Source organism: Gorilla gorilla, chromosome 7 (assembly GCF_029281585.2).
Source record: "Gorilla gorilla gorilla isolate KB3781 chromosome 7, NHGRI_mGorGor1-v2.1_pri, whole genome shotgun sequence".
Classification (NCBI taxonomy): domain Eukaryota; kingdom Metazoa; phylum Chordata; class Mammalia; order Primates; family Hominidae; genus Gorilla; species Gorilla gorilla.
Window position 1 is genome coordinate 35,285,960 of NC_073231.2, and position 19,931 is coordinate 35,305,890.

The 19,931-nt window shown below is 35.3% G+C and overlaps 1 protein-coding gene across 3 annotated transcripts in view; it reads left to right on the forward strand.

Moving 5' to 3' along the window:
- The window catches only part of WRN (WRN RecQ like helicase), a 140,591-nt gene that overhangs the window by 15,472 nt on the left and 105,188 nt on the right, over positions 1 to 19,931 (forward strand). For 2 of the 3 annotated variants that reach the window (XR_008667714.2, XM_031013995.3), the window contains exons 2-7: positions 9,380 to 9,551; positions 10,161 to 10,273; positions 15,290 to 15,435; positions 15,916 to 16,064; positions 18,028 to 18,177; positions 19,252 to 19,321. Coding sequence is in view for 1 of the 3 variants with exons in the window: in XM_031013995.3 (XP_030869855.3) it covers positions 9,456 to 9,551; positions 10,161 to 10,273; positions 15,290 to 15,435; positions 15,916 to 16,064; positions 18,028 to 18,177; positions 19,252 to 19,321 (724 nt within the window). In the remaining 2 variants the exon portion in view is untranslated. Of the gene's footprint in view, positions 1 to 9,379; positions 9,552 to 10,160; positions 10,274 to 15,289; positions 15,436 to 15,915; positions 16,065 to 18,027; positions 18,178 to 19,251; positions 19,322 to 19,361; positions 19,923 to 19,931 lie in introns of those variants that run through there. The other variant, XM_055348365.2, reaches the window with a different exon arrangement.

Consider the following 19,931-nt stretch of genomic DNA (forward strand, 5'->3'; position numbering starts at 1 on the left):
CATCCTGGCTAACATGGTGAAACCCTGTCTCTACTAAAAAAAAAAAATACAGAAAATGAGCCGGGCATGGTGGTGGGTGCCTGTAGTCCCAGCTACTCCGGAGGCTGAGGCAGGAGAATGGCGTGAACTCAGGAGGCAGAGCTTGCAGTGAGCCGAGATCACACCATTGCACTCCAGCCTGGGCGACAGTGCGAGACTCTGTCTCAAAAAAAAAAAAAAAAAAAAAAAAAGAGAGAGAGAGAGAAAGAAAATAGGCCCAGCAAGGTAGCTCAGGCCTTGTAATCTCAGCACATTGGGAGGCTGAGGTAGGGAGGATTGCTTGAGGCCAGGAGTTCAAGACCAGCCTGGGCAACATGGTGAAACTCCATTTCTACAAAAAATACAAAAATTAGCTGGGCATGGTGGCATGTGCCTGTAGTCCCAGCTACTTGGGAGGCTAAGTGGGAGGATTGCTTAAGCCTGGGGAGGTTGAGGCTGCAGTGAGCTGTGACTGAGCAACAGAGCTAGACTCTGTCTCAAAAAAAAAAAAAAAAAAAAAGAGATGGGTTTTGAAATTCAGTACTTTTTTTGAGTGAGGTCCAATGGGTCAGAAAGAAGCATTGGATAAATGAATCCATTTTCTCTTCTCTGTTTGAATTTGTAATTTGAAAGAATATTCTACCTATAAAGTACTTCAGTGCTTAATTAGCTGTCAGTGAATTTATATATCTTATCTAATTCATATGGATTTGCTATTTTTATCTGTACCTACAGATTCTTGACCTCTCTAAGGGGATCCCAGTATACTATAGGGAATGAGGTATAATAGCAGTAAAACACCTATCACTAGTCCTGTCATCATTCCAACTCATGTGTAATTATAGTTTAAAAGAAGTGACATCATGTGTATTGCTGTTTATCTTTACATTAATCTTGTGGTCAAGAAAGCAAATACTATAATATATAATAATGATATAATATCATAAGACAGGTAATATAATAATGGGAATATAATCCCATTTTACAAATGAGGAAATGAAAATTTAGAAAAATAAAGTGACTTGTCCAAGGTCACATGGATACTAAGTGACCAAGTGTCAAAGCAGAATTTTCCAAATAATTTAAAGATAATTCTTGTACAAATATAGAATGAACACATGTCATATGTGTTGTGTTAATGAGGGAACCAGCAGGATGACAACATTGGTTCAGAGAGATGCAAAGATAAATATAGACATTGGAGGAAAAAGTTGGAAATAAAGATTGTTAGGTTAGATACAAAGCTGTGTTATAGGGCAATAAAAACCATAGTCTTTGAGGTTATCTTTTTTACTGGACAGGATTCAGTTACACCTTTATGAGACCAAAATTTATTATTTAACATGTGGATATTAGAGTCTGAGTTTTAAAATTATTAGTAAATGACCGTCAAATAAAGATATGTCCCCTAATGAAATACTGATAATCGCTGGGTGAGCTTGTGCTCCTATATGACATTGAAATGACATACTACCCTCTCTTTGTCTTCTAAGTTTTGGATACTTTTTTTTTTTTTTTTTTGACACAAAGCTGCATTAGAACGTAGGTTTTCTGACTTTCAGTCCAGATTTCTTTCCACTCTGCTTCCTGCTTCTTCATAGTATAATTTTCAACACTAGAGCAGTCTGCATAACTTTTGCAAAATCAGCTAGTCTTTCTTATTAGTTTTCCTTTGTGCAAAGTGATGTAGATACAGCTTTCTTCTTCAGAGAAACATTGTGAAATTCAATGAATATTTGTAAAATTTGCATACATGCCCAATGTGAGAAATTGAAATTATTACTTAAGTATTGCAACTGTTCTTTTAGGATATTTTGTTAGCAAATTTCAGAGTAATTATAAATATTCTTGCATTTTTATTGTAATCAGTATTTATAAAACGGTGTATTTCATCACATTAACCTTTACATATTTTGAATAAAATAGAATTGAACCATTTTAAATAGTAAGTGGAAATTTTTCCACATTAAACAGTATAATGGGCTAACAGAGTTAAGCATTGCATTATTTAACTAATAATTTTTTCCTGAACTTCAGATTATTATCTGTATGTGTCATATAACTTGACAATTTTTTTTTTTTTTAGTGCTTTTTAAGAAGAGTGGGATACTTTATTCAGTTTAGCCCTCAAGCAATTAGGCAAGTCAGTTACCATGGTAACAGTAGGTATTAATTTCCTTACCTAGTTAGAGGTTTTATGAACAAAGAAATCTCTGAGTTCATCCACCAAAACCCAACTTTCTCTTGAGACTGGCCTCTTGAGACTGGTGTTAAATTTGTCTATTTTCTAGAAGATGACACTATTCTAAGTGGAAAATACAGTTCTCTTGAGGTGAATTTCTACTCTATCAAGAGTGAAGTAGAGTATGGCTTAAAAGTTAAGTGATTAAAAAGCTACCCTTTCTTAGCTAATTTGGAATGTAATTGGTCTTAATTTTTCTAAATTCGTTCTAACTAAAATCTTATTGGCGTGATTTCTATTGACATGAACTAGAAGTGACTTCAGCAGACAACTTGTCCCAATATCTAAATGCTGTCAAATAGAATCACTTAAGATGAATTTCTTCCAAAACAGAGTCCACAATTTTGACAGATAATCTCTTAGCATTTAATTGACTAGTATTACCAACCTTATGGAATAGGTCCACTCATTTAGCTATCATGAGGACCATTTTGCAACTAACTTATCAAAAAGCCTTCACCAAGAAGTTGCATATCTTATTGATATTTTAGAATGCATTATGGAGATTAAAAATCACCACAATGGGTTGTTAATAACGCCAGCCTTGAACTTTCAGTTTTAGAGCATTTTATCTGTGTTCTGTAGTCAAAGTTGGTAAGGTGTCCAGTGGGTCATGTTTGACTTGCTGCTTGTTTTTGTACTGTGTGCTAAATGGTTTCTATATTTTTCAGTGGTTGAAAAGTCGAAAGAAGAATAATATTTTATGAAATTTAAATAAATCCAGGTTTCAGTGTCTATAGGTAAAATTTCATTGTAATGTTGTTATGCTTAAGTATTGTTTATGACTTCTTTGCTATAGTGACAAACTTGAGTAGTTTTGACAAAGATCATCTGGCCTGTAAGACCTAGAATAGTTACTATCTAACCCTTTAGAGAAAACAATTGCTGGCCCTTGTTCTATAGTATGAAAAAATATAGCCTTGATTATTCATTAAAAAGTTATTTTCCCATTTTATTGACATACTTTTGTCCCCTGATTGTTAAAAGGAATGCATGTTCTTGTAGAAAAGTTGGAATATATAGAAAAGTATAAAGAAGAATATGAAAAACCATTTGCAATTGTGAGATAACCACTAACGTTTTGGTATACATTGCTCCAGACTTACACACAAACACACACGTGTATTTATTTTATACAATTAGAGTCTAATTTTCTTTTTGAGACAGTCTTGCTCTGTTGCCCGGGGTGGAGTGCAGTGGCAAGATTTCAGCTCACTGCAACCTCTGCCTCCTGGGCTCAAGTGATTCTTGTGCCTCAGCCTCTTGAGTAACTGGGATTACAGGCGTGCACCACCATGTCCAGCTAATTTTTGTATTTTTAGTAGAGACGGGGTTTCGCCATATGCCCAGGCTGGTCTCGAACCCCTGGCCTCAAATCATCTGCCCGCCTTGGCCTCCCAGAGTGCTGGGATTACACACGTGAGCCACTGCGCCTTAATTTTTTAATTTGCTTTTTTCACTTGAATAATTATAAGAACATTATTTTTAATGACTGTGTAGTGTTCTGTTTTATGGATGTACCATACTTAATTATTTAGTCATAATTTATTATTATGAGGTTGATAAACATGATAATCAGATTGAGCTCAAGAAGCTAGTTATAGGGTTGCACAATTAATGAATCGCAGGTACCTTGCTGGGTTGCTGAGGCTGCTATTTTTTTCCTACCTGTTTGGAACACTGTGTTTGGGACCAATGAGGCAAAAGAAATTGAAGAGCTGCCATTTTCAATTATTCTATTAGAAGATACGTTGAAGATTTGTCAAATGACATAGACACAACACTAATCCAGAAGATTATTTAATAAAAAAGGCATTCATTTCAGATATGAATTCATAAACATTTGTAATGATCCTCAGTTTGAAGACCATATAGAATCCCTGAAGAACTGGAAGACACTATTTGCTTGGCAAAGAGAAGTCCCCAAACCAACTGGGGATGAAATATTCGAAGAGATAAATGAATACTTTGAAACATACAAGGTACTATGGAAAAAGAGTGGAAGTTTGGGACAGGTAATGACAGGAAGATATAAAAGCTTTACATTAAGTTCAATCTAAAACTTTATTCCAAGTAACAGGTTGTCTTATTCATGGAGAAGCAGTTGTAAATTAAAACTTGCCTGTGGTTTGGAATTTCACATTAAATAATTATATTAAAAATTCAAATGGTGAACCAAGCTCCTACAGTACCTTCTTCTCACCTTTAGGTGAAGAAATGCGGTGAGCTATTTTATTACTGATTATGTGGACAGTCCAAAGGAAGGTTCATAAGCGAAAAGGAAAAATTTAAATTATTCCATGTGAGTGATTCTTACTTTGCAGATTTGTTGAAGTGTAGTTACTGGCTTCAAAAAGTGGTATCCTTAACTGACATTTTGAACACTTGAATTCACTCAATAAAAAAATGCATGATCATGTGGAAAATACATTAAGGTATATGACAGAGTTTATGGATTCAGAGCAAAAATTCAGCTTTGGAAAAGTGAAGTTAAAATGGTTTTTTAAGTGATGTTTAATTGGTGTTATTTGAATCCTAAAGAAGAATTAATAGTACTAGTAGAGGAAAGTCAGTGTGTGTCTGTGACAAAGCTTTAGTATTATTTTGAAATACTTGATATAAAAAAGTTCACGTTTACTCAAAGCTTACTTAAATCATCAGAATAAATTAACATATTTCTTAATTAAAGAAAAGGAGAAGCTATTAGACTTAAAAAATTTTTGCACCCTTGAAATACATACAATTTGAAGAGATTAAGTTGTTGGAATACTGGTTAATGGTGAAAAAGGAGTTTTCAGTCTATGAGAGCAAAGCCTTCTCCTTTGCCATTTGCTTTTTTGTAGTGGTTGCTATGTAGAATTCGAAGAAAATATTGTTAAAAAGTCTTGGTCAGGAGTAGAGTGTAGCATAAACGCAATGCATTTTAACGTTAATAATGAGGAAAAAGGGAATGCATGATAATTTCATCAAGTCAGAAAAAAATGGAAAAAGAAAAAGAGGAAACTGAAGAAAGTAACTAATGAAAGTAAGGTGAAAGGGAAAACAACTTTTTATACCACCTGTGAATGAGATTAATTTTCGTTTCCATACTGAAAGACAAATATATTCCAATTAAGCCATTCAAAATAAAAAACAATTTTTTTTTTGTAAGAGATGGGATCTCACTATGTTGACCAAGTTAGTCTTGAACTCCTGCCCTCAATCAGTCCTCCTGCTTCAGCCTCCCAAAGTGCTAGGATTTCAGGCATGAGCCACTGTGCCTGGCCAAAACCAAAATTAAGCAACAAAACAACAACAACAAAAATTCCAGACAACCTTTAAAATAATGATAAAGGTTGAAAAATTGTAGATAGTGGTAGGTAGATAAGATTTCAGGAAAAGTCCAAAGCAAATCATAATATGTTATTTTAAAGGGGGGTTTAAAATCCTTTAAAGGTACAATGTGAAGCATTATGAAATGATAAAATACATGTTTTTTAAAAAAATTAATTTTATTTTAAGTTCCAGGATACATGTGCAGGACGTGCAGGTTTGTTACATAGGTAAATGTGTGCCATGGTGGTTTGCTGCACCTATCAATCTGTCACCTACATATTAAGCCCCGCATACATTAGCTGTTTTTCCTGATGCTGTCCCTCCTCCAGGACCCAGTGTGTGTTGTTCCCCATGTATTCTCATTGTTCAGCTCCCACTTATAAGTAAGAACATGTGGTATTTGGTTTTCTGTTCCTTTGTTAGTTTGCTGAGGATAATGGATTCCAGTTCCATCCATGTCCCTGCAAAGTACATGATCATGTTCCTTTTTATGGCTGCATAGTATTCCATTGTATATGTACCACATTTTCTTTATCTAGTCTATCATTGATGGGCATTTGGTTTTTTTCCATGTCTTTGCTATTGTGAATAGTGCTGCAGTGAACATGTGTGTGCTTGTATCTTTATAATAGAATGATTTATATTCCTTTGGGTATATACCCAGTAATATAATTGTATAACCCAGTAATAGGATTGCAGTGTCAAATGGTATTTCTGGTTCTAGGTCTTTGAGGAATCACCACACTGTCTTCCACAATGGTTGAACTAGTTTACATTCCCACCAACAGTGTAAAAGCATTCCTATTTCTCCATAGCCTTGCCAGCACCTGTTGTTTCTTGATTTTTTTAATAAACGCCATTCTGACTGGCATGAGAGGGTATATCATTGTGGTTTTGATTTGTATACAAAAAAGATTTGTATTTCTCTACTGATCAGTGATGTTGAGCTTTTTTTCATGTTTGATGGTTGCATAAATGTCTTTTTTTGAGAAGTGTCTGTTCATGTCCTCTGCCCACTTTTTAATGGGATTGTTTGTTTTTTTTTTCTTGTAAATTTGTTTGAGTTCCTTGTAGATTCTGGATATAGACCTATCAGCTGGATAGATTGCAAAAATTTTCTCCCATTCTGTAGGTTGTCTGTTCACTCTGATTTGCTGTGCAGAAGCTAAAAGACATGATTTTAGAAAAGGACATGTCAAAGTCATACATGCTCAATGACATAGCGAGTACATATGTAAATAAAAAATTATTTTATGCTGTGAATTTGACCAAGAATAACCTTTACCTCGTCAGGAATTACAATCCTCATGTATGGTAAAGGATTTCCCTATTGCAAATTATTCCACAACATTAATGTTCTGTGTGCTTTTTATCTATCCCAAGATACAAGTAAATTTGACAAAGATGTTAGGTTTGTAAACAAATTTACGTTCAAATCTTTGCCTGGAAGTATCTAGATAGAATTTTGCATGCAAAAGAGTATTTACATCTAAAAAATTACATATTTCAAATTAAAATGATTTTAGTGTTATAGATAGAAGGAAAGAGTTATTGGAGTTTATTTCTGTTTTGGCAGTGTAAATGAATTACTTACAAAATTTCAGAAGTCTACAGGTGTTTTTATAAAGTTTGTGTTATTTGTGGAAACCTCAGTTTTCTGGCATTTTGCCAATGAGGTCTACTCTAAGTATAGCAGAAATTTGTTTTCCAGCTTTATAAATATATATTTTAAGATTAAGAACTGATTTTACTTATATAATCTGGGATCAACTTTTGACTTCTCCTGTCAAGGATTTTGAATTTGTGACAAAATATACACTTATTGATAACCAGTGACATATATAAAATGCTTTACAATTAATAAAGCATGTGTATTTTACATATTTTTTCACTACATATGATGCATGTGGCAACCCCAAGAGTTGAGTTGTACCCATCGGCAAACTTTGATCATGGTTCTGTGAATATAGGCAAGCACCAATTGCAGGTAGAACATTCTTTTTTTGAGTCCCAAACCGTGAGAAACAAATTACAGAAATGTACCTTTCTTTTGCATTAGGACACGTTGTAGTTTTGTATGAACACTCTAGTTTTAAGCAGTATGTGCAAAAACATTGCACAAAGGATTTGTGTGTTGATTTTGGGACTCCTGTATTATTAATTATGAGGTTTATTTGACTACCCCACATTTTCAAGCATAAATTAATAAATCCATAATTCCAGGCTTATTAACAATAAACAATCTAGATAGTTGAACTCTTTCTTGCTAACATTTTCTAGATATGGACTGTTTGGTATTTTTCTACTAATAAAGACCCTTAGTAAGCTGCCTTCTGGTTTGATGTCATTGGGATGTTTACTGGGAACTTTGGTGGAGATCTTGCAGTCTCCCCCTCCCCGTGGTGAAAGAATGAGTTACAAAGCTGCTCTGTTAACCCTTTCCTTCCCAATGTACAATAGCGATGGAGTTTGTTCTATATGGAAAATTTGTTTGATAAAAGTATTCTTTAAAATTTTTTGTTCCATAAATTATCAGTATTTTCAGTTTCTGATTCATGCTTGGGATAGTTGCTGCATATTGTTTAATTTTGTCAGAATTTATATTGTTAAATATCAAATACAACAGACTACCCTCAAATCACAAATAGTTAATGTAATTAACATCCTGTTTCATCATGAGACTCTTCAGTGTTACATTAAAAACTGTTACCTCCTGAGCTGGGCGTGGTGGCTCATGCCTGTAATCCCAGCACTTTGGGAGGCTGAGGTGGGCGATCGGATCACGAGGTCAGGAGATTGAGACCATCCTGGCTAACATGGTGAAACCCCGTCGCTACTAAAACATGCAAAAAATTAGCCGGGCTTGGTGGTGGGCGCCTGTAGTCCCAGCTACTCAGGAGGCTGAGGCAGGAGAATGGCATGAACCCAGGAGGCAGATCTTGCAGAGAGCTGAGATCGTGCCACTGCACTCCAGCCTGGGTGACACAGCAAGACTCTGTCTCAAAAAAACAAAAAACAAAAAACAAAAAAACTGCTACCTCCTTATTACAAATAGGAACTAAAGTTGAAGTTTGAGGAATTTGCTAAGAACTAAGCCTTGAACTTAGGCTATTTTATTTGAGTATGGGTCATATCAGGGTACGGATCCATTTTACTATTAACAAAACAAATATGTTCTGTTTTTTTTTTAAATGCACACACCACGTTTGAGAGATTCTTATTCACTGTATTTTCTTTAATTATACTTGAATTTTGGTTTACATTGAGGAGTGCCCTCAAAGATATTAACAGATTTTTAAAAAATCCTCTAAAAAACTCATTCTTAGGGAAATTTGTTCACTTACTAGGCGAGGAGCAAAATAAAAATCCTTAATATAGAAGAGCTATTATCTGTCTTCAAAATTAAGTCTTTGAGTAGATTTGTGAATAAATCTAATAGTTTTGCTGAATTTACTTAGATCTTAAGACAGAATAATCATGTAGAAAATTTAAAATGTCAGGAATTCATAATGATTCATATACCCAAGGATTTTCATTGATAGTGAGGTAAGGTTATTCTTGAGAAAGACTCAAAGTCATAAAATAATAGAATTTTGAAACTACCAGAATTATACAAGTCAATTAAAATGGCTGATTTGTTTTAAGAGGAAGAAATACTAAATGTATAATTATTAGATGCAGCATATTGTATCTGTTTTGTTTTGTGATTCTAGCTCTTATAACCTATGCTTGGACCTAGGTGTCATAACTTACTTTAAATATGTATGTTTGGTTTTCATTCATATTGACAGTACTACCTCTCAGTTTTCTTTCAGATATTGTTGTGTATTTACCCATGAAGACATTGTTTTTTGGACTCTGCAAATAGGACATTTCAAAGATGAGTGAAAAAAAATTGGAAACAACTGCACAGCAGCGGAAATGTCCTGAATGGATGAATGTGCAGAATAAAAGATGTGCTGTAGAAGAAAGAAAGGTATGTTGTTCATTGACTATTCTTTCGGGTGAGAAATTTAATTTGTATTTGACTGTGCAAAGAGTCAGTTGTTACTTGTAAACTTCAAGTCATTGTTTAGGTCAGAGTTGCTGTTGTCTAAATGCACCAGGACCTAGTTGTTGAAAGGGTAAACTGGAATAAACTTTAATTGGGTTTACAAAATGAGAATTCTTACTGTATATTTTCTCTTTTTCGAGTTGACTTTGCCAGTTTGTTCTAGTTCAGATAATTTAGATAACATTAACTTTGTTGAATTTTTTGTTTGCCAGCCGGTCTTCAGCATTTTAAGGCAACATTATTATTACAGCTGCAATACGAATATAATTACCAGAAAAAAAACTCAGGAAAATAAATACTTTTATGAAAATGGGATTAGAGGTTTGAAAATAAACTTGTTAGGAGAAATAATTTCACAATGGGATGGTTTTTTCTTTGTTAAGTTTTCTTTATGACTTCATTAGTTTATAAAACATTAATTGATAAAACTTAGAACTATAAATTGAATGCTTCAGTGAACTTTATTATTTCGGTCAACATTTGTTATTTGATGTGAACTTTGTGCCTGTTTTGAAATTTACTAAACTCAAGGCATGTGTTCGGAAGAGTGTTTTTGAAGATGACCTCCCCTTCTTAGAATTCACTGGATCCATTGTGTATAGTTACGATGCTAGTGATTGCTCTTTCCTGTCAGAAGATATTAGGTAAGTGATTTGAATTTCCTGATTTTATTTGAATTTGGACCCTTAGAAGGTACTATTATGGTAATGTTTGTGAATATACTGAGTTTTACAGGTGAGGTGTGTTCAATAGATAATTATTTCTATGTATACACTATCACCAAGTTTTACATTTCAAATAAAAGTCACTGAATTAATTTGTAATCTGTCAGTTTGGTCATTCATAAGCTTTTCTATTACTTCAGACAGTTTTTTTTAACTTTTTTAATATATGTGCTGCTGAAGCGAGCACGACAGTTTTTTAACTTTCAGTACTTAAGATGTTATATATAGAGCTACTGAACATACTGTATTTATTTTACCAATTTAGGGAAAAAGTGCAAAAATTATTTAACCTTTAAATGCACCTTTATATTTCATTAAAAATATCAACATAGTAATATTGAATAATGGCTATGATTGGCTCTGTTGTGTGTAATTAGTAACAGTTGTAGCAAATGATCCTTAAAAAATGTTTAAACATTAGAGGCCAGGCGCGGTGGCTCAGGCCTGTAATCCCAGCACTTTGTGAGGCCGAGGCAGGTGGATCACAAGGTCAGAAGATTGAGACCATCCCGGCTAACATGGTGAAACCCCGTCTCTACTAAAAATACAAAAAATTAGCCAGGTGTGGTGGCGTGCGCCTGTAGTCTCAGCTACTCAGGAGGCTGAAGCAGGAGAATCGCTTGAACCTGGGAGGCAGAGGTTGCAGTGAGCCAAGATTGCGCCACTGCACTCCAGCCTGGGCGACAGAGTGAGGCTCCGTCTCAAAAAAAAAAATCCAAAAAAACAACCCCACAAACAAACAAAAAACATTAGCAATGTCTGTTAGTACTTTTAAAGGTTGCCTTGTAAAATTAGGACTGCAATAGTGCAATCTAAGGCTCTCAAAGCAGAAAACAAGTAATAAGTAATTCATTCAGATATTTTCCGAGGTGGTTATACCTGTCTTCTAAAAAAAAAATTTGTTATATATTGGGTTAAAAAAAGCAGAGGTCCTGGGCACAGTGGCTCATGCCTATAATCCCTACACTTTGGGAGGCCAAGGCAGGAGGATTGCTTGAGCCCAGGAGTTTGAGACCAGCCATAGTAAGACCCCTATCTCTACAAAAAAATTTAAAAATTAGCCAGGTGTCTGTGGTCCCAGCTACTCAGAAGGCCTAGGTTTTGGGCCCGAGAGGTTGAGGCTGCAGTGAGCCTTGATCACATCATTGCACTCCAGCCTGGGCAACAGGGCAAAACCCTGTCTCAAACAGACAAACAAACAAACAAAAGGCAGAGGTAGGTTAAGCTATTTATTAATCGTCTTCTACTGGTATAGATATAAGCTAGAAGTAACATTCAAGTGTTATTTACTTTTACTACAGTTATCTGGCCACTTTGGGACTCATTATACTGAATTAGTTTCACAGAGGAGGTAAAATCTGTTGTTTATGATTACATATTAACTCTACCATTTTACCTTCAGCATTGCTATAGTATGTCATATCTGAAGGCAATTAGCACAAGTGACTTGAAGAATTGTAGTTTTGATGACTTATATGTATTTTATAAAAGGCAGGCAGAGTTTTTGTGTTTGCTTTCCCCTCCTCTGGACACTTTAAATTTTTGCTACCACAGGTTTCCAACAATTTGATTATGATGTGCCCTTGTGTAATGTGGTTGGTGTTTATTTGGCTTGGAGTTCGTTGAATTTTTTTGATCTGTGTGGGCTTATACCTTTAATCAAATTTGAAAAATGTCTTCAGATCCTTTTTCCTCCCATCCTGTTATTCTTTTCTCTTTCTGGGACTCTTAGTACACACAAGTTTGATTGCTTGATACTGTGTCGCAGGCCACTGAGGCTCTTTCCTTTCAGTCTTTTCTTCTTTCTTCCTTTTTTTCTTTCTGTGCTTCATTTTGAATAGCTTGAATAGTTTTGTTTCCTGTCTTCAAGTTCACTTATATTTTTTTCTTCTGTAGTGTCTGGTCTGTTTATACCATCCTGTGAATTTCTTTTTTAGATACTACATATTTTATCTCTAGAAGTCCCATTTGGTTCTTAATTTTTTTTTTCCATTTTGGCTCTCATTATTCATGTTTCTTTCAAAATTCTTGAACATATTTAGCATATTTTTAATAGCTGTTTTAATGTACTTGTCTGTTAATGCTATTATTCTAGGATTTTTTCTTTCTATTGGATGATTTTTCTCCTGATTATGGGTTATATTTTCCTGTTTATTCCTACAGCTGTTAATTTTTTTTTTAATTAGGCATTGTGATTTTACTTTGTGGAATGTTAGACTTTATTGTTTTCCTTTAAAGAAAGGAACTTTGTCAGACATCTAAGTTACTTGAAGATCAACTTTATGTTTTGAAGCTTGTTTTCAAGCTTGATCAGGGAAAGTCTACGTTTGCCTTTAGTCTAAAGGTAATTTAGCCCTATAATAAGATGTGACCCTTCTGGAGTCTTTGTAGACTGCCTCTGGTGATCAACGATCTCTTCTCTGACTTTTCAGAACTTTAATGCCTCTTACCTTTGTGTAAGTCCGTCCTAAGAATCATTCAGCTTATGGTTGTTTGGTTGTTTGCCCAGCCCCATAGAGTTTTAGTCTATGCATGCTTGTCTTCGTATTCTGCAAAGACCAAAGGAGTCCCTTAGGGAGATTTCTGGAGCTCTTTTCCTGCCTAGCTTCCTCCTCTCCAGAACTCTGCCCTGTGAGTTCCAGGTCCTTCAGCTTCCAGGGCTCTGAACTCTGTCTTCCCAACTCAGTGCTCTCCTTGGGATTCTTCTCCCTGTTCTGTTGTCTGCAATGGGTCCCAGGAAGAATGTGGGGCAACTGTAAGGTTCACCCTTCATTTCTCTTCCCTTAGAGATCATAGTCCTGTACTGCCTGTTGTCTAGTATCTGAAACAGTTGTTTTATATGTTTCGTCCAAGTTTAGATTTGTTTGTGGTGGGAGGGTGAGTCTGGCCTCCCTTGTTATATCATGTTGGCCTGAAGCAGAAGCTGAGTTGCTTTTATTTTTTAATATAGTTTCAATTTTTAACAACTATTAAATGGGCAAGTATCAACAACAATAGATAACAATATAATAAATATGCATATTCCTCCCACTTTGTTTATCAAATCTTAATTTTCTTCAATTTTTTTTTTTTTAATAGGGTCTCACTCTGTTGCTCATGCTGGAGTGACAGTGGTGTGATCTTGGTTCGCTGCAACCTCCGCCTCTTGGGCTCAAGTGATCCTCCTGCCTCAGCCTCCTGAGTAGCTGGGACTACAGGCATGCACCATCATGCCCAGATAATTTATATATATATTTTTTATAGAGATGGGGTTTTTGCCATGTTGCCCAGGCGGTCTCAAATTCCTGGACTCAAGCAATCTGCCTGCCTTGGCCCCCCAAAGTGCTGGGATTACAGGCGTGAACCACTGCGCCTGGCCTGTTTTCTTCAGTTCTTTATTAAGAAATGAAACAGTAAAATACAGCTGAAGCCCCGTGTTTGTTCTTTCTGATTCTCCCCCTGTGCCCCTCTGAGATAACTTCTATGAGTTTTGTGCATTTTTTTTTCTTTTTAATAAAAGCAGGGTCTTGCTCTGTTATCCAGGCTGGAGTGCGGTGGCGAGATCATACTCAATGCAGCCTCAACCTTATGGGCTCGAGTGATCCTTTCGCCTCAGCCTCTCAAGTAGCTACAACTACCGGTATGTGCTGCCATGCCTGGCTAATTTTTTATTTATATTTTTTAAAGACAGGGTCTCACTATGTTGCCCAGGCTAGTTTTGAACTCCTGGCTTCTAGTGATCCTCCTGCCTTGGTCTCTTAAAGCACTGGGATTACAGGTGTGAGCCACTGGCTGCTCACATGTTTTTTATAATAGTACTTAATAATTTTATATCTGAAAATATTATATAATGTTATTTTGCCCATTTAAAAACTTTAAAAAATGCTAACAAACTGTGTACTCTGTAACTTGTCTTTTTTACTCAACACTATGTTTTTGAGAATTTTTCTTGTTGATCTGTGTAGTTACATTTTAACTGTTATATCTTACAATGTTTCATTATGCAACAGTTGGTTCAATCCATTCTCTTGTTAATGGAAATTTAGTTTGTTTCTAATTTTTGCCAGTAGGAACAGTGTTGCAATGCACATTCTTAAACATGTCTGTTTGTACACATCTGAGGGTTTCATTTATTTGTGACAAAACTTGCCAGGTCATAGTGTTTATGCACCTTCAACTAGATATTGTCGTTGTCAAAGTTTTTTTCCAAAAGGATTTTACCAATTTATACATGAACCACCGATAGATATCCTCTTAACACGTGGTATTCTGAAACTTAATTTTTACGAATCAGACGTGAAATCACGTAGACTTAGTCTGCATTTCTTTGACTTCTAGTGAGAAGTAGAGTCTTCACATATTTTTTGGATTTTTAAAATTTATTTTTTATTTTTGTTTTTCTTAGAGACAGGGTCTTGAACTTTTACCCAGGCTGAAGTGCAGTGATGCGATCATAGCTCACACTAACCTCGAACTCCTGGACTCAAGTGATCCTCCTGCCTCAGCTTCCTGAGTAGCTGGGACTATAGGTGTGTGCCACCAAGCCCAGCTAATTTTTAGTTTTTTTTTTTTTTTTGTAGAGACATGCTGTGTTGCACAGGTTGGCCTTAAACTCCTAGTCTCAAGCAGTCCTCCTGCCTTGACTTTCCAAAGTGCTGGGATTACAGGGGTAAACCACCATACCTGGCCTTATCTTTTGGATTTATTGGTCATTTGGATTTTCTTTTGGGAATTACCTGTTCATATTTTTCTCCATTTTTCTGCTGAATAATTTGTCTTTTCTTACTTATTTTTCAAGAAATTTTATATATTTTCTGGCTGTTCATTATCAGTTGTATGTGCTCCAGATAACTTGAACAGTCTGTGGTTGCCTTTTAATTTTTGAATTATGTCTTTAGTTATGCAGAAATTTAAAATTTTAACATAAATTAATTTACACTATTTTTCTCCCTTTAGCATGAGGCTATCAGATGGGGATGTGGTGGGATTTGACATGGAGTGGCCACCATTATACAATAGAGGGAAACTTGGCAAAGTTGCACTAATTCAGTTGTGTGTTTCTGAGAGCAAATGTTACTTGTTCCACATTTCTTCCATGTCAGGTTGGTATCTCTTCATTACATTTTTATATGGCTGATAATTGTAATATGTCAACTTTATCCCTATAAAATTAAGTTCTTTTATTAGCTGGCCGTTCTCTCATTATCTCAAATTTATTTAAGTATTTATGTTCTACCTGATTCACTCACATTCCTTGTTTTATTTAATTTTCACAACATACCTGTGAGGCGTTGACATGTTTTCTGTTTTAGAGAAGAGAAAACTGAAATTTTAAGAGGCTAAATGACCAGGATATGTACTGCTATTGCTAGCAGGAGTGGCATTCAAACTGATTATTTTTTCTTGTCATTTATCAATCAGGACTGTTTGCTTTAGTTAAGAAATACTCAAGGTGAATGTGTTTCTGAATTTAAAATTACTGTTAAATACGAATTTATACATAAACATGGTATGTATAAGAAGTAGGACATAAATCCATCATATTTGACAGAACTTACGGAAATAACAAGAAAATGTTACAGTTTTTCCCCAGGGATTAAAAATGTTGCTTGAAAATAAAGCAGTTAAAAAGGCAGGTGTAGGAATTGAAGGAGATCAGTGGAAACTTCTACGTGACTTTGATATCAAATTGAAGAATTTTGTGGAGTTGACAGATGTTGCCAATAAAAAGGTAAAAGCAATATATATATTGCTTCATGATGAAGATAATTTTGTGTTACACAGAATGTACTTTCTATCTGAATGTTAGATTTTTTTTGAAAAAGCTTGTTATATAATGTTTTTGTAGCAATAAAAAAGTTCCAAGTGAATGTTCTTTAATGAAAACCTTTAGTTTGTTTTTTTTTTAACTTTTGTTTCAAGATTGGGGTACATGTGCATGTTTGTTACACAGGTAAACTTGTGTCATGGGGGTTTATCGTACAGATTATTTTATCACCCAGGTATTAAGCCTGGTACCCATTAGTTATTTTTCCTGATTTTCTTCCTCCCTCCTCCCACCCTCCACCTCCCACAGTGTGTGTTGTTCCCCTCTGTGTGTCCATGTTTTCTTATCGTTTAGCTCCCACTTATAAGTGAGAACATATGGTATTTGGTTTTCCGTTCCTGTGTTAGTTTGCTAAGGATAATGGCCTCCAGTGCCATCCATGTGCCTGTAAAGGACATGATCTTATTTGTTTTTTTTATGGCTGCATAGTATTCCATGGTGTATATGTACCACATTTTTTTTAATGCAGTCTATCATTGATGGGCATTTAGGCTGATTCCATGTCTTTGCTATTGTTAAATAGTGCTGCAGTGAACATATGCGTGCATGTGTCTTTATAACAGAATGATTTATATTCCTTTTGGTATATACCCAGTAATGGGATTGCTGGGGCAAATGGTATTTCTTTCTTTAGGTCTTTGAGGAATTGCTACACAGTGTTCCACAATGGAAAACCTTTAGTTCTAATCCACTGTCTTGGCATAGAGTTTCTTTTCTTTTTTTTTTTTTGAGGTGGAGTTTCGCTCTTGTTGCCCAGGCTGGAGTGGAATGGTGTGATCTCAGCTCACTACAACCTCAACCTCCTGGGTTTAAGTGGTTCTCCTGCCTCAGGCTCCTGAGTAACTGGGATTACAGGCATGCACCACCATGCCTAGCTAATTTTGTATTTTTAGTAGAGACAGGGTTTCTCCATGTTGGTCAGGCTGATCTCGAACTCCTGACCTCAGATAATCGGCCTGCCTCGGCCTCCCAAAGTGCTGAGATTACAGGCGTGAGCCACCGCACCTGGCCGGCAGACAGTTTCTTTTTTTCTTTTTGAGACAGAGTCTTGCTCTGTCGCCCAGGCTGGAGTGCAGTGGTGCAATCTTGGCTCACTGAAACCTCTGCCTCCTGGATTCAAGCGATTCTCCTGCCTCAGCCTCCCGAGTAGCTGGGACTACAGGTGTGCCACCATACCCAGCTAATTTTTTGTATTTTTTTTTAGTAGAGATGAGGTTTCACCGTGTTAGCCAGGATGGTCTTGATCTCCTGACCTCATGATCCACCTGCCTCGGTCTCCCAAAGTGCTGGGATTACATACAGTTTCTTTAAGCAAGCCTTCTCTTTTCCTTCCTCCCAGTTCTTGGTACTCTTTCACTTTCATATACTTGCAAATGTAAAATTGTGTTTTAGGTGTATATTTTTAATCCATGTATACCAGTAACTTAAAAAAAATTTTATTTTTTTTAAGGGAGAGCATAATGGAGCTCTTGTGATATGGTGCTCTTAGTGGAAGTTTGGCTATCAATTCCATCACCTGTATTTCACATATTTTATTAATGAAGTTGTTAAATTAAATTCTCATATTTAGCCAAGTATTCATTTGGCTGGGAGGCAGAAAGCCTACTAACCAACTTTTTTTCATGAACAATATTTTTAAAGTCCAAGATTTTTAATACCTACATTAGGGAAATTCTAGAATTACATTCTTACAATGTGGACTGCATATGAGGCTTTTAGTGACAAGGAAATTTGTTGAAGGCTATCTGTGGGTTGTATTTTGGTATAACATTTCCTAATTTTATTTGTGGTATGTTCATTTGATATCATTTGGTAATACCTGAAAACAGGAACTGATTTTACTGTGTTGCTTTTTCATCATTTCTAGCTGAAATGTACAGAGACCTGGAGCCTCAACAGTCTGGTTAAACACCTGTTAGGTAAACAGCTCCTGAAAGACAAGTCTATCCGCTGTAGCAATTGGAGTAAATTTCCTCTCACTGAGGACCAGAAACTGTATGCAGCCACTGATGCTTATGTACGTGCTTAAAGATCTTTAGAAATTGTGATGTGTTTTAAAAACATTATTATAAATGACTTTAGAAAAATTTTATTGTAGTAGTGGCAGAAACTCTACCAAAATATTTTATATCAATTTGGCATTGAAAAATGCTTAGGAAGACATTTAGTGAAACTGTTCATTCTCGATATTAATTAGCAAGTACCAATCAACAGATTGTTCAATGCTAGTTATTTTCATTGTCATGAAGCCAAATTAATGTCTAATTTGTATGTTAAAAAATGTGAACTTGCTGAAAACATGAAAGGCTAATAAATCCAGGCTGAGCAAGCATAAATAGTACTGATGATGGATTTGATATATAAACAATTCAGAATGAAAATAATTATAGTACAGTTTCTATTTTAAAACTGGCCTTATTTCTTATATATAAAACGTGGTGAAATTTTAGAAAAATTGCCTCCAAATTTAGCTTGTTGCTGCCATTAGATATATTTTTATATTTACATGTTTGTATGTAGTGAAATCTGGGCTTATCTTTATATATAGCACTATTGTGTGTTTTTTAAGAAATGTATTTTATTCCACAGTGAATTTGTTTTCTCCTAACTCATACTTTCATTTGTAGATGAATATTTTATGGTTTCTCCTTTGCATCTATCAAAGGAATGGAAACTCCTTTGAATTGTAACCAGCAAACAATTCACTTTTGTTAGGGAAATTGGATGATAATTTTCCTTTAAAAGATATCCCCAAACTTGAGACTAACATTCTCAGCTGATTTAAGTAGGATTTCTCTTACTAGATTGCATTTTGTTAGATTCCATTATAGGTTATTTTATTTGGATATTGTGTGTAATACTGAGTGTGAAAAAGTGAAAACAAACTTTTAAGGCTCAGGCACCTTTCTCAATTTTCACAATTGGTATGATTATTAAATGAGGACATATTGATATTTGTGTCACATAATAGGTTGAATTCCATGTTTGGGTGCTTTGTGAATCATTCTCTTCGATTTTTCTGAAGATGGGACTTACTGTTTTATTTCGGTGATCTTTAGCATACTTTTTAAATTTTTCTGTTTTTTTATAGGCTGGTTTTATTATTTACCGAAATTTAGAGATTTTGGATGATACTGTGCAAAGGTTTGCTATAAATAAAGGTATGTTAAGATCCATAAATAAAATGTGAATTCACTCTTTTGTGAGGTTTATCTCCAAAAAAGGCAATATTCACATATTTGCAAAGCATTTAGTACTATAACTTCTTGAATGTCTGAGCAGTCCTGACATTAGGGTGGGATCCATCAGGGCCCAAGATGAGTGTTTCATCTTTGTTACTTGTGGCAAAGCAGCCCTTACTTCTTTTACTTTGTAGCATTGCTATGTATTTGGCTTCTAGAGTTGGGGCTTTGTGGCTTTCTTATTGCAGTGACACAACCAGCTTTCTCCTAGTCTGGAGATTATACATCCTTGCTATAAGTATTTAAAATGCTTTCTATATAATGCTTTAAAACATGTAAGATGGCTTACCCCCAAGATGGTAGCTAATAAACACTAAGTGATAAAGTAGGTAAAGATCCATTTATTCATTTATTAAATATTGTTGGGCATTTTACAGTGCTTTCTAACATACTGATTTACATTTCTAATTTTCTTCTGTCATTTTTCTCCAAAAGTAATGGACATGTCATCCAACCTCAGTGCTGTTTTTAGAGGTCTTGATAGGCCAGTGAGAGCAGAAGGAGCCGCGTAGTAGAGTGGGTGAGCCCA